Source organism: Homalodisca vitripennis, unplaced genomic scaffold (assembly GCF_021130785.1).
Source record: "Homalodisca vitripennis isolate AUS2020 unplaced genomic scaffold, UT_GWSS_2.1 ScUCBcl_630;HRSCAF=3061, whole genome shotgun sequence".
In the NCBI taxonomy this organism is placed as follows: Eukaryota; Metazoa; Arthropoda; class Insecta; order Hemiptera; family Cicadellidae; genus Homalodisca; species Homalodisca vitripennis.
In genome coordinates this window covers 74,150-89,872 of record NW_025776780.1, presented here as the reverse complement: position 1 = coordinate 89,872, position 15,723 = coordinate 74,150, and the positions used below count along the sequence as shown (strand labels likewise).

Genomic DNA, 15,723 nt, shown 5'->3' with positions numbered 1-15,723 from the left:
TCAACTCACCTTGACGCGGATGGATATGACACTGTCGAAGATAATAGGCTTGGCGTAATGCATCTCCAGATGTGAGACAAGCATGTTGAACGCACGTACCGCGTGGGCAGAGGGCACGTGATGCATGGCAGACGTGAAGATCCTGATCACTCCTTCCACTGCAGTCTTTACATCCTGGACCTCTGCCTCTGTCTTTGGTGAGTCATACATTTCAAACGCACTTGACAATATCTGCACAAATAGAAAGAATGTAATGGAAAATAAGTTTTATATACTGTTTTTCAATTTTTCAAACTATATATATATATATAAAGTACATGTTCTACTGGGACTTGAACCCGGCTTCCTCACTTGCCGGATGAGTATGCTACCACTACACCAATAAAAACACTCCATAATATACTCACAGCTTCTGCCAAGAACTGTCACTTGTTCAGAGCCCAAGTTTTAATTTTTAATGCTGGGATATTAAGTTTTAATTTTTGTATTGCTTCAGCTTATTCTTTACCACATTACACATTTCCTCTAGAGTAAGATAATTAGTCACTGTGGAAAAATAACATATGAAATAGGGAAAAATTCTTAGAGGTACTAAATATTTACATACATGCAAAACTTAAAAGAAATGTTATTTGTTACGACTGAAACCCTCTTTGAGCAAACTGGTCACGTAAAACTATGCACATATAATTAACTTTTACAGTGCGTTTATAACACAGAACACTTTTTTAAAGTTAACTTTTCAACACTGAATCAACACTATGACCCATTACCATAGCTTACAGTAGGAGGTAGTGGGTGGGAAGTATATTTAAATCCTGGAATAAGTAATAAATAATAGAATTTGACCCCAGTTGGATGATTTAGCTTATAGTGCAGTTTTTTACAAACAATCCATTCACTTTTTTTAATTATGGTTTCAGATTACTGCAACTGACAACACACAGGGGGGCCACACCAACATTGAATTCAAAGATCCAGCCATCTGTACCTTATCTAGAATGTCCAGTAGTTCCATGAAGTGTTTGTTGTCTGCAACGGATCCTACACACACGTCAACAACTAAGGCAGCCTCAGCATTGCGCACTGCCATATCACGCTCCTCGTCTACACGCTCCAAGTGCGGCAACACGACTTGATCAATCAGCTCTTCTTCAAAGTGTAATCTAGCAGAAATTACAAGAAAATTAATGCTTTGTTTTTGATAATATAAGGACTGTCTAGGAACCAGGATTTTTCAGGATATTTGCCACTGTTTAGTAATTAAAGAAATCAGTAATACAACGTTTTAAAATCTGCACTCTGATCTCTTCCTCAGGTGAATAACTAAGCTAATGCATAACTACAATCTAGGTTAAAATTTAAAAATTATACCACAATATTGTACAGTATACACACATAAGTAAGGAACCACAACAAAAATTTTGTGTGTTAACTTTATATACACTATTTCTACAACATGCACTTAATACAAACAAAACACTAATTATTAAAACTGAACTTAAGAACAAAAGTCGTATTAAATCAGCACTGAACGACCATCCACTAACAACTGGCCAGAGACCAGTAGTAAATGGTCATTGCAGAAACAATATGGCTGCAAATCAGAAAATGAGTTGAGCTTTTTTATATTATATGTTGGTTGATTCTAAAACATGTCAAAACCATACTGTAATTGCACATTGGTTTATAATAAATCTCCAATCTGTTTGATACTTAAGGCTTCCTCGTTTAGTTAATTGTTTAAAACTGGCCACATAATTTTGACTGATCAGTTGGCCCGCTAATTTAATATATGAAGCCTCCTCCATTTTAAAGTTAAGGTTCCCGAGGTATTACGTTGGATTCATAAGACAATCTCGTCATATTTTAAATTTTAAAAGTGATTTCACACGGCAGTCTCGGAGTGCTGTTGCTATTCAGTACGGAACATAATTCTATATAATCTAACAATTTCACTTGGAACTAGTTCACTTCAAGTACATGTTCAAACAAAACAGAGGATATTGTCCATTCTACAGGGTGATTCAAAACTAAACGGCAATCTCTCGAGAGCTTATTCTATAGCTAAAAACAAGTAAAAAAAGTTCATATAACCATATGCCCGGAAACGCTTCGTTAGCGAGTTACGCCTAGCGAAAGATTTCGCCCGGATTTCAGAACCCTTGGTGAAGTCAGGCCATATAAAAATGGTAAAGGTAGTTACAAAGATACAAATACGATTGTTTTTTTATGTTTTTATATCTGACAAATTTATTAAAATTCGTCCCAGAGCTGTAAATGCAATACTTTCAGAGATATCTTAAGTAAAACACAAGAATTGGTGCAAAGAAATAACACATTTTTGTGTTTAACGTAAGATTACTTCCATAAATGTTAAATAAAGGTCATTTTTTTCTTAAACAGATTTGTAGAACATTTAATCCTGAAAAGATTCATGTGAATTACTTAGGAAAAAAAAAATAATAATAGGTATTGAAATTTAGCTTTATTTAAAAATAAAACAGACGCACAAAAATGCATATTCTTATCTGCATAAAATATTAACTAATGTTTAGGTTGTGAGTAACAGCTGATCATTTATTCAACACTTTTTATCGTCATATTTTCTTTGCAAAGGTTGGCAATATCAGCTGATCAACAATTAAGTTATTGTATCTTTGTAACTACCTTTACCATTTTTATACGGCCTGACTTCACCAAGGGTTCTGGAATCCGGGCGAAATCTTTCGCTAGGCGTAACTCGCTAACGAAGCATTTCTGGGCATATGGTTATATGTACTTTTTTACTTGTTTTTAGCTATAGAATAAGCTCTCGAGAGATTGCCGTTTAGTTTTGAATCACCCTGTATATTTGCGACTTTACTCAATGTGTTTATTGTTTTATTCAGCTTCTTATCAAATCCAATCATATTACCTAAATCAGCTGATCATTCAAACATTTAATAATATAATACTTTGCTGATGTTTACTACTAATCTTCTTGTGGTGTTAACATGTTCAAGATAACGTGTACCCCATTGGGTACACTCGATCTTTCACAACTGCCTTTTTATACCTAACCGATCGGGTATACACCGGGCTTTTGTAAGGTGTGTCATGCACCCGATGGGGTACATGTTGCTATACATTTTCTTATTGCATTTTTATTGTTTGGCTGTCTTGGTGGTTTGTTAAATGTGATCCCACGATTAAATAAATACCTTAGACTATCGTGTACCCCGTCAGGCACATGACTGCTTACAAAAATTTATTTCAATATGTTTTTTCAATGTTTTCCCTGTACTCCTAGGGTTACCTAAAACACTAATTTATCTTAAAAATTAATTAAGCAGTCAAGATAAATTAGTGTTTTAGGTAACCCTAGGAGTACAGGGAAAACATTGAAAAAACATATTGAAATAAATTTTTGTGTGCAAAACCTACATACATTTCTTTTTATACTTAGACGTTTAGTGTAAAAAAAAATGATTACGGACTTTATCATTATTATTGAAAAAGTCAACAGCAAATAAAAAGTCCGGAAATAAGCTGTTGTCATGTATGTGTTAAAAGAATCACACATAGGACATCTTCCTCTTACCTTAACAGTTTAAATGCAGTCTATGTGATTAAAATGGTACATTTATAACATGTCTATTTAAATAAGATAAACTTTATTAATTTTTATCACTATGTCATATGTAATTATTTATCAGTGCTATATCATCATGGATTGGATCAATTATGTGTAAATCTCAGTGTGGAGGGATAGTTATGCATGACTCTTCTTTCACGATGTTTGTAAACAACAAAAGATTGTGTAAAGAGATAGATCACTGTTTAAGAGCTCTACATTGTCACAATTATGCAATAGACTAGAAACAAAAATCTGTGATTCTTCAAATTGACAAATGAAACAATGCTTCAAAGTTATTTCACACACAGAAACATTTCAACGTACTAGATTCAAAACAAAAAATGAGTACTAGAACTCTGTGAAACACTGTGAATCTGTCAGACAATCACAATACTGATTTTTGAAACACTGTTAAAAATTGTAAACAAGATAAAGGTAACTCAAACCAAACGAGAACTGTCACATCACAGCATTAAGAAGCCAATAAAAAACCATATAAAATGTACCCAAAATAAGGAGTGTCTCAATAAGTAAAGGCAGCAATCAATGCATAAGCTACTGTTGATGCCAATACTATCGGTAAACAAAAAATTTATGTCAAAAAATTGTGGTAAACACGCCATAAAGGAATATCCATATTATCTTATTCAGTTTATTGTGTTTCATTATAGTTCACATAAATGCTGTGAATGTGTAGGAATGCATAAATGTATTGATTTATGACTGTAGAGAAGCTAATTGGATTTCGTCTCACATGAAAAATCAATAAAAAACCCATTGCTATTCTTTTCAAAAACTGGTGCATCTATGTGTAAAAGTGGTAGATCTTTTAAAAAAAAAACTGTAATTTTGTTTCTCTCAAGAAGAAGAAAATAAATTTAACTTTAGCAAAAACATAATATTTTTAAATCTCTAAATGCACGCTAATTGAACCGAGGTCAAATGTTCTTCAATGTTTTAAGGGTTAAGTTGTATAGTGCTGTAGCCACCCACTATAATAATAACTGTTGATAACTAACTGTTAATAACTGTTGAAGTTCTTTTGAGTTAGTAAAATTGTATCTTGGTTTCAGGTCAGTCTCCATGGGTGGGTTATATTATTTGTCTAAGAAAGGGAATTGTGGGTAAGGTATTGGTGTTTTCATGTTTTTCTGAGTTTTGTGTAATTTGGAAAAAATGGATATTTTCATCCCATTTCATGTGGTCTGATGAATGAACAATATTGTCTAGGGTATTTGATTTGATTTATACGTTAATGTATTCTGGTTGACTGAAGGATGGATAAAATGGGGTTATTGTGTTTATTCCAGAACTAAGACGCTTACCCTTTCATCTAAATCGAAAACATTGGTTTGTTAAACAATATAAATGTTACTTTTGAGGATTTTTAAATAGATGATTTGAAGTGTATTCTATTTTTTTTTTAATGAAAGAGATATTAATCTTTTAATGCTCAGAATTTTTTCAAAAATTGGTATGGTTTGTCACGCTAAAAAACTGTAAAAAAAAAGGATTGCACTTAAATGGTTCAATGCACATTATATACCATAGACAAAATAGATTAACCGGATTACCTATTTTCTTGAAAGACATTAGAGAGAACTTCCAATGCTCTAAGACGTATGTTAGTCCTGGTTTCTTGGTGTAGATATCTGTCAAGTATGGAGTGGAGTTTGCCCAGCCAGTTCGCTTGGGCGGATACCACAGAACCTGATAGGTAATTAATGAGTCGCATCACAGAACTCTCCTGCAACAATCAATACAGTACAATATAGTGATGTGTTGTGTTGGTTCCTAAAGTTAGTTATTATCCATATGCTCTTGGAGAATCATCCTAACAAGGAACTGGTAGTAAAATATCAGTCTCTTGGTCCTGGTTGGCACTATTTACGGCAATTTGAATGGCACATTGAATTGGGACTTTTTGGACATAAGTTTAGTTTCAAACTGTGTTTAGATCGTGATGTGTTCCTTTGATATATTAGTGTATTAAATTTAACATTTTGGTTTTTATTGTGTCTTGCATAGTGTTTTTTAAGAAAAGACAAACTTATTTTGTATTTACAGTAACTATCTAGCTATGAAATTGTTATATTAATATCATGCACTGAACTGTAACGCATAATCATTGTTGGATGATAGAGCAGTTGCTGAGCAGATTAAATTAATGCCAATCTGACAATTAAACCATCTAGGATTCTCGATACATACTAATGAGAACTGGTGGGGCTGAAATCTAAAACTAATCTATCTTTGGAAATATGTGTTGAAAGTATTTGAATAGGATTCGAAATATATTAATCAAGTTAAAAAGAACTAGGAAATAAAAAATTGAAAACAAAAAGCTTCAGTAATTAAGAATAAAAATCCTAATATCTTTGTATAAACTGAACAAACAAAATGTGTTACCGGGCGGATGGATGAGCAGCGATCTATCAGCTGGAATACTGCCCGCACTGAGCCAGTAAACTGGCCCAGCTCTATCATGGTCTCGATGGTACACAGGGTCTCGTGCAGATGAGTTGTGATGAGCGGTATTATCGGATCACAAGGTGTCGTCTCTACAACACATAACATATATCACTTTACATTAAAACATTACAAATCAAAACACATACTGCAGTTTTACGTTCATATAGTTATATAAAATATAAGTTATAGTACATAATTGCATATAATAATTTATACAGGGTGGGGCAGAAGAACTTGCTTCTTTGATTTGGGCACCACAAGCGATTGTTTTTTTTCAAAGAGGGTGGGAGTATATTCAAAAGAGCAGTTCATAATTTTTATGATCCACTCAGTTTATCTGTTTTATGGAATGGACATAGGTGGAGCACAAGTTCACTGTTGAAGTGTATTTTTCAAACGGATGTTCAATCAACGCCATGCACAGTTCATAATGTTTATGATCCACTCAGTTTATCTGTTTTATGGAGTGGACATAGGTGGAGCACAAGTTCACTGTTGAAGTGTATTTTTCAAACGGATGTTCAATCAACGCCATGCACAGTTCATAATGTTTATGATCCACTCAGTTTATCTGTTTTATGGAATGGACATAGGTGGAGCACAAGTTCACTGTTGAAGTGTATTTTTCAAACGGATGTTCAATCAACGCCATGCACAGTTCATAATGTTTATGATCCACTCAGTTTATCTGTTTTATGGAGTGGACATAGGTGGAGCACAAGTTCACTGTTGAAGTGTATTTTTCAAACGGATGTTCAATCAACGCCATGCACAGTTCATTCTTGCTGGTTATGTTTCTGGCTGGCATTCTATTGTTCCATGGATAAATAACTTCAGAGAAACTGATGATAAGAAGGAAATTTAAATAGTTAATAATTTTTTATATAAAACGAACAGGTGGGTAGTTTCAGAGGTTTCTGACCATTACATTCGTATGATTCAAGAGTTTTTTGCCAACAGTCGATGAGATGGATGTGGGGGCTGTATGGTTCTAGCAGGACAGTGCAACAGCACGAGTGTTAATTGCAATTTTACAGAAACACTTCCCTTGGACATTTTGTCTTCATAAGAGTTAATCTGCATGACGAAGATCAGGTTGTGTAGTGTTGATTTTAATTTACTCAACGTGATTTCAACCATGTGATGAAGTTCAAAGCGTATTAGCTCGATTAGGCGTCCTATGTTGTTGTTTTAATTCAAAGTATTTCAAGTATTAGGTTACAGTATATTGCCCAAGGTTGGCGATGACAAGGTTCTAAATGTGAGTTTTACTCTACTTCAGCAATAATCAAACAAATGTACATTTTAAGTTAATATGAAAGTATTGAGCCACATTACATGTCGTGGTTCAATTCACAGTGAAGTTAAGATAACGCGAGCAAGTGGTCACTATCATGTATTTCAAACAAATGTCGTTGAGTTTGTTGATGATTTCCCTCCATTGAAAATATTATTGTTTGTACTTATTTGCATAATTTTATTTTAGATCAATTTATAATATGATTGAAAAGTAATTTCAACGATGTCTTGTCACTAAAACACTGTACTAACCAATATATCATGTCATGGTTAATAACTTCTTTTGTTTAACTTAAGATTTTTATGTTTGGAAATAAAACATCATTTCACTCAACAATCTCACTTGCTTTGACCTGTAATAAAATTTACCAAAAATTTACGAGAACATGTGCTTCTTTTACTGAGAGATGAATGCATGTCCTTTCATATTCACTGCTGTGACCAGAAGAAGGAAGAAGGCTGAGAAATCTGCTAAAACCGTCTGAGGCTCACATACCGAAAGTTGTCAGCTCTTCAGCCTCCAACCAAAACTATTATGTTTTACTTTGGTTTTAGTTATTACAGCCAATAAATATCAAATTTCTTTATTGATTATCGTAATCAAATAGCTCAAATTTATTTCAGATTGATCATGTTTTATTAATTATTTTAGACTTACATATGATGAAAAACAGAACATATGTTTTGCTTTATCAGCTATTTGTGGGACACGTCAATTTCCACTCTCCGATCTTGCTGTGAACCATTTGAAATTTAAATTTGACTGATTTTGATCTGTTACATGCACTGGTCAGCACAGTCGCCTGATTTAGCCCCTTGCGATACTTTTTATGGGAGCTATTCAAATCACTGGTTTATAATGATCATCCTAGGACCTTGGTTTAACTGAAGAACAACATTCTTCAAGCTACTGCCAACATGCCAGTCAGTATGCTGGAAAAAGGTGAACAAAACTTCAGAGTCCGATTAAAATGTAAAAATGAAATGAAAAATTCTTTATTTATACAGGCAAAAGAATAAAGAATAAAAATATTATCTGGCATGCATGATTAGTGCAGTGTATTGTTGACAATGAATGCCATTCATTTTGTTGGTTAATTTCATTTTCTTAATTCTTGAGGTGTGAACAAATGTTATTACTTCAAAGAAAAACACACTTAGGTAGCAAGGTGTACTTTGTTTACCCAATTGTACTAACAGTACTAATAGGTTTGATTGTTGTGTGCTGTGCTGTGCTGAAGCTCCCTTTTCAGTGTGATTTTTTATATGTTTTGTGTGTCGTGAGTACATTTTAATTTAAGACAAGTAATTTGATACTCTAACATTTTTACTTAATATATAGACTTGACTTGGATCTCAAAAAATAATTAACTATCAAAGATTTTATTTTTGACCAAGCAATTAACCTATAAACTAGTTTGAGTGATTAGGTTTTCACTAACAAGGTTAAACCAAGTTTTCTAATGGAAAAGTGTGGAACATTTTGATATTTTTAATTAATTAACGTAATAAAAAAATTAGCCACAGATTTTTATTGTATTGTATTGTATCTTGAGATACTCTATTTGAGAGACAATTTTTGACAAAGATACCTGTTTAGTCCTGTTGGTTGACAACTGATACAAGTGGCTATTTGGCAAATATTTTCTTATCAGCAGTGTAGCTCACTGACATAGTCCTAGACATCTGGAGTGAAAGACCTGAGTTCAAATCTCATTGAGGGATTATACTTTTTGCCTCATAAATTTTTGTGATAATATATTTATTTTATTATTACGAGGGTCGTCCAGAAAGTAAAGAAACGATTGCGCATCACGGGCGGCACAGTTCCCCCACCACCGCGGTAGATAGCTTGTTCGTTAGCCACACCTTCTGCCTCAGTGTGTGAGCTGAGTAGCGGTACCGTGAGGTCACGTTTGCGTCTCCTGTGAAAGTTTAAAATGGCGGCGTTAATTGAAAATCCCGCCAAGTGTGAACTGCGTAGTGTGATACGGTTTCTGAATGCACAGAATGTTCGACCTATTGAAATTTATAGGCAAATTAAGGCAGTTTACGGTGACAAGCTCCAGTCAAAGGAATGGCATCACTCGAATTCACCAACAAAAAACAGGAAAGAAAAACCAAATTTGAACACCAGAAAATTGATGGCAACAGTTTTTTTGGGACCGAAAAGGCCTAATCCATGTGGAGTTCATGCCCGAGAGGCGAAACAATCAACTCAGAGGCCTACATCGAGACCTTGCATCGGCTTCGCCGCGCTATTCAGAACAAACGACGCGGAATGCTGTCGTCGAAAGTGGTGCTGATCCACGACAATGCTCAGCCTCATTGCAGTGCACGAACCAAAGCAGAACTCAATTCTTTCAAATGGCAAATCTTCGGACACCCTCCGTATAGTCCAGATCTGGCTCCGAGTGACTATCACTTGTTTCCAAAGTTGAAAGTGTTTTTTAGGCGGAAAAAAAAACTTTTTGGGGTGACGAAGACCTCAAAGAAGGAGTAAAAACGTGGCTTCATTCCTTGGCGGCAGAACAGTATATAACGTCGGTATAGAAAAAACTGGTGCCACGCTACAACAAGTGCCTTGACAGTTCCGGCGATTTTGTAGAAAAATAAGAGTAAGTTTATAAGTATTTATAAATAAATTTTCATGCTCATATCTTTTGTTTTTATTGACTTATAAACAAAACGTTCTTTACTTACTGGACGACCCTCGTATTATTATATTTCCATAAATAAATAAATATATACATTTTACTTTCTTATTACTACATTAAACTTGAATTTTATTTTTGTTAGACATGAAAGTAATGAAAGAAAAGGAAGTCAAATATCCATGTCGAAATTGTGGCAAAAACGTTAGTGGCAATTGTCGAGCTGTCCTTTGTAGAGATCAATGTTTGAAGTGGTACCATCTTAAATGCACTACACTTTCTCTTAAGAAATTTAAACAAATAAACAAAGTGAACACTGAATGGTCTTGTAATAAATGTAGTATGAAGCAGTTATTAAATGGTAGACAAGAGACTCAATGTGAAATATTAGAAACAAATAATCCAGTTGTAATTGATGAAAGTGAGAGTTTGTTGTTAAGTGAAAACAGTGAAAAACAGATACTAATAAATGCAAATAAAGAATTGCGGGAAGAATTGGAAAATGTAAATATTATGTTAAGAACATTAAATGAAGAGGTAAGCCAGGCAAATAAAGAAATCATAACTTTAAGGAATCAAAAAGTCCAACTAGAAACAATTGTACTGCAGAAAGAGGAAGAAATCATTAAACTTGATATGAAAATGAATGAGTTCAAAAGCAAATATGAGGAAAACTACTTTTTGGTTGGAAAAAAGAAAAATGAACGTTACAGTTTACCAAATATATCTAGTTTAAAACCTAATACTCAAGTAAGTCATCTAAAAAACTATTCAAACCAAACTCTACTCATCAGCAGTTAGTGAAGGAAGTAAATTAAATCATTTGAACATCCCCCATAATCCAAACAAAAACAAAGACGATGGAAGTTTTCTTTCAGAAAATCGTTTTTATCTGTTGACACCACCGGACCAAGATGCCCAAAGTAGCTCAAACTCTGTGGCAACTGAAGAAGAATACGTTTCTGACAAGAAACTTTTGATTTGTGCAGACAGTCATGGTAAGGATTTATCTTGGCATATTAACAAATGCAAAAAACCAACCTTTAAAAATTATCAGCCTGTTGGTTTTGTTAAACCTGGAGGCCGTACCAAACAGGTTTAAAATGAGAAGAACTTAAAACAAGAATTAACCGATAAAGAAGACATCCTGATTGTTGTTTGTGGTTCCAATGATGTTGCCAGAAACTAAGCACATGAAGTATTGGACAGTATAAAACGTACTTTTGACCTTTGTACTGATAACAAAGTGATTTTAGTAGATTTACCTCAAAGATATGACTTACCGGACTGGTCATGTGTGAATAAAAAAATTAAGAAAACTAATTTGAAACTAAAAGCTTTAAGTGACCATTATGATAATGTGAGTTTTGTAGAAGCAAGTACAGCTGGGAGATACATGCATACTGCACATGGTATGCATTTTAATTCAGTAGGAAAGACATGGTTGGCAATGAAGATATGGGAGACCCTGAGACACATCACCGGAGAATCGATGTCACCTCGATCCAGGGCTACCAAACCCAATTGGACTAATGTTCTCTCCATGCCAGCGGGAAACTTCACATTGTCAGAAGAGGGGTTGAAGACATAAGACTTTACAATAACATAGACCAATTTTCTGATAGCATTACAATTTTTCATATAAATATTCAGTGTCTTAGAAATAAGGTTAATGAATTAGATATATTTTTAAATGAAGGTAAATATGATATAATTTGCCTTAATGAACATTGGCTTGCTCCTCTGGAGGTGGATCTCTACTTGCCTAATGGGTATAATTTGGCAGCCAATTATTGTAGAAAAAATTTAGGACATGGGGGAGTATCTATAATTATATGTTAGTAATAGTTTTTGTATATGATTATGAACCAATAAATGTAGAGCAATTTAGTCTTGAAAAGATGTTTGAAGTAGCATCAGTTGTTTTCCCCAGTATAAAACTAATTGTTATCACAGTTTATAGAACACCAGATTCAATTATTGAAGTGTTCAATGATGCTCTAAATAATCTGATTCTCTTTTTGAATAAATGTAACAAATTTAAGAGTTGTAATCTGGTTATAACTGGTGACATTAATTTGGATATTCGTTTTACAGATAAAAAAATAATTAATTTTCAGAATATGTTAAGATCTCATAACCTGTATTGTTTAAACAAAAACCCAACTCGATTAAATGCCTGTCTTGATAACATTATTACAAACAAACATAATGACGAATATTCATGTGAAATAATTCAGCCACATCTCTCCGATCATTTAGGATTAAAACTTAATATTAAATTGAAAATCAATACCGGAAATTATAAAAATAATTGCAAGGACCAAACAACAGTAAGTACTTTTAGACCTTTGAATAATTATTCTGTAAATAGTTTTATAAGTAGGTTAAGCAGGTTAGATTGGCTTGGTGAACTGTCAAAGTTCTGTTCTGTTGAACAGGCTTTTCAATTTTTCTTGGAGGCTGTCTCTGATCTTTATAACCAATTCTGTCCTATAAAAAATAAAAAATAATCAAAACCTAGAGATTTTCGGTCTGTTAAAAACTGGTACACTCCAAAATTAAAACATATAAAAAATTTACTTTTACCTTATTTTGACAAATCTAAAACCAACACAGTGTACAAAGGACCTTATGCTAGATTTAAAAAATCTATAGGTATGAAATTAGAATAGCAAAGTTGAGAGCCAATGATAATTTTATAACTACTTCTGACAACAAGTGTAAGGCAGCTTGGAAGGTCATAAATTCAGAAATGGGGAGGGAGAGCAGCAACAAAAATCATAGTTTTCCTTTCTCCGCTGAAAAATTTTAACGATTACTTTGTAAATATTTGTAATGATATTATACCAAATTCAAACCCAGCCAATATTGTAAATGTAGACAAAATGCTAGAAACAACACATTTTAACATTGTAAATAATTTTAAATGGAATTATGTAACTGTAATTGATGTAGAAAGATGTATTAAAAAACTCAGTAGTTCAAAGTCCGAAGATTTTTGTGGTTTATCAAATTATGTATTAAAGCAATGTTACAGTGTTTTGCTATGTCCTTTGGCCTATTTGATAAACTGGATGTTTTTTGAGGGTATCTATCCTAAGTGTCTGAAACTTACCATTACAATACCTGTTTTTAAGAAAGGAGATATTTACTCTCAAAGTAATTATCGTCCAATATCACTAGTCCCAGTTATTTCAAAAGTTGTAGAAGCTATAATTAAGGAACAACTCAATAAGTACTTTGAAATAAATAGATTTCTATCATCAAGTCAATATGGTTTTAGGAAAGGTCTTTCTACCATCAATGCTATAGAAAATTTAGTGTCCTATGTATTTCAAGGATTTGAAGAAAAAAATTTATACTCATGCAACCTTGTTGGACCTAAGTAAAGCGTTTAACATTGTGTCTCACGATATTCTTATGACAAAACTTGAATTTTACGGTATTGTGCAAAATGAGCTAAATCTATTAAGGTCGTACTTGAGGGATAGATATCAAATGGTTAAAACTGGTGAAGAACAATCAAGCCTGCAAAAAGTATTTAACGGGGTTCCACAGGGCTCAGTACTTGGGCCATTTCTTTTTATTATTTTTACTAATGACCTCCCAAGTTTCTTATCCAGTAATTGTGCTTTATATGCTGATGACACAACATTGTTAAATGCAGGAAAAGATCTTAATATATTACTCGAAGACAGTGAAACCACATTTAAAAAGTCTTGCATATGGCTTAAAAATAATAAATTATTACTTAATAAAAATAAGACTGAAAGAATTGTTTTTGGGCTTAAAAACACTGAAAATAGATCTGTTAAACTCCTAGGAATAAATCTAGACTGCAAGCTTAGTTGGAATGAACATACAAATCAATTGTGTAAAAAAATTGGCTAAAGTTCTTTTCTTATTAAGGAAACTAAAAACATGTACCAGTAGGGAACTTATTTTAACACCTTGCCTGCCACCATAAGAGATTCTCAAGATTCCTGGATTGCCAACTTGTGCAGTCGTGTTTTTGGTTGTGAAATTAGTTTTGGACTATTGATACTGGTTAATAAAATTGATTTTCAAAAAACATATGTTAAGGGGATGGGGGTTAACTCAGACCCGATCGGGTCGGCAACAATATTTTTCAACAAAAATTGCCTTTAAAAAATTGTTGCCGACCCGATTGGACCGACGTTCAAATTTCAGTCGACCTTGATATTTTACTTTATACTACTGTGATGACAGAGTGTATGTGCACTGGCTGACTAGCGCCAGCTGTTACCAGACACCAGCTGGTGCCAGACACAGTCCCTCACTCGTCCCCCACTCCTTTTCCTTGCCGCTTACAGCTGTAACACGGGTTGTTTCGCGCCTAAATACTAACGTCAATGATATTTCACGTCTTTATATCCACGCTGTGTCTATCCGTGTACATAGGCATTATTGTAATTGTGTTACTGTAACAACTCTCCAAGATGGGTGAAAACCTAGAGGACAATGACATACAGTTGTTTCTGGACGTTCCGATGAGCAGTGAACATGACATACTCGGAGTGAGTGAAGGTGGAATCGGAATAAACATTGATTCTGATGTTTCTGATTCGGACAACATGGAGGACAACGAGGACTTCATCACTTACGACTCTATATTTGAAACTGATGACGAAAGTGCTGTGGCTGAGAATGAGAATGATGTTTATGAGGAAATGGAGGTAGGCCTAGACGTAAACTTTGACAATATTTCTGGAAATACTATAAATAATGTGAGTGAGAACGGCGGTATCGAAAATGCTAGTTTGAACTTGATCAATGTAGATAATGAGGGCCAGGAAGCTTTAGTTGTTGGGGATGACACTACTCTCGCTGATAAGTATAAAAATCTTAAGGGAAAATCAGATAAGGTAAATATGAAAGTAGAGGAAGAGGGTAAATGGAAATTGTTTTATGGTAAACAAAAAATATATTGTTTTTGTTGGAAACGAAAAGTTTAATTTCAATCTACCAAACACAGCAAAACCAATTGATTATTTTTCGTTGTATCTAACTGATGATATCCTGGAGATCATGGTAGTCGAAACCAACAGGAATGCTGCACAAGTGTTGAATACAATGAGACTAAATCGCAGCAGTAGGCTTAAAAAATGGACAAGCACCAATATCGATGAAATAAAAAAGTTTTTAGGACTAGTTTTGTATATGGGCTTGGTCCGAATGCCTGAAATAAGTGACTACTGGTCATCAAAGATGCTATATAGAAATTTGATAGCAGGTCGTGTAATGAGCCGGAACCGGTTTCAGTTGCTATTACGCTTCTGGCACTTCAATAACAACGAAAATATGGACCAAGAAGGCCGTTTGTCCAAGCTTTTGCCGCTTATTTCTCACCTCAATGAGTGTTTCAAAAGGAAAAAAAGTCCAGGTAAGGAGCTTGTGGTTGACGAGAGTATGGTCCCGTTCAGAGGTCGTCTGTTTTTTAAGCAGTACCTCCCTAACAAAACCCACAAATATGGGATCAAAATATTTAAGATTTGCGACACAACAGGCTACACTTATAAAATAAAAGTGTACATGGGGAAGGGGACCTGCAATGAGGATGGGGTGACAGTAGCGACATCAGCTGTCATGGAGCTAATGACTGATTATGTAGATAAGGGTCATATACTATTTGTGGACAATTTCTACACATCCGTG

General features: G+C 34.0%; 1 protein-coding gene across 2 annotated transcripts in view; it reads right to left on the bottom strand.

The window, feature by feature from the left end:
* The window catches only part of LOC124370904 (tuberin-like), a gene marked incomplete at its 3' end in the record, with an annotated part of 88,588 nt that overhangs the window by 33,250 nt on the left and 39,615 nt on the right, over positions 1–15,723 (bottom strand). For both annotated transcript variants that reach the window (XM_046829208.1, XM_046829207.1), the window contains 4 exon segments: positions 10–231; positions 992–1,166; positions 5,194–5,366; positions 6,029–6,180. In XM_046829208.1, coding sequence (XP_046685164.1) covers positions 10–231; positions 992–1,166; positions 5,194–5,366; positions 6,029–6,180 — 722 coding nt within the window.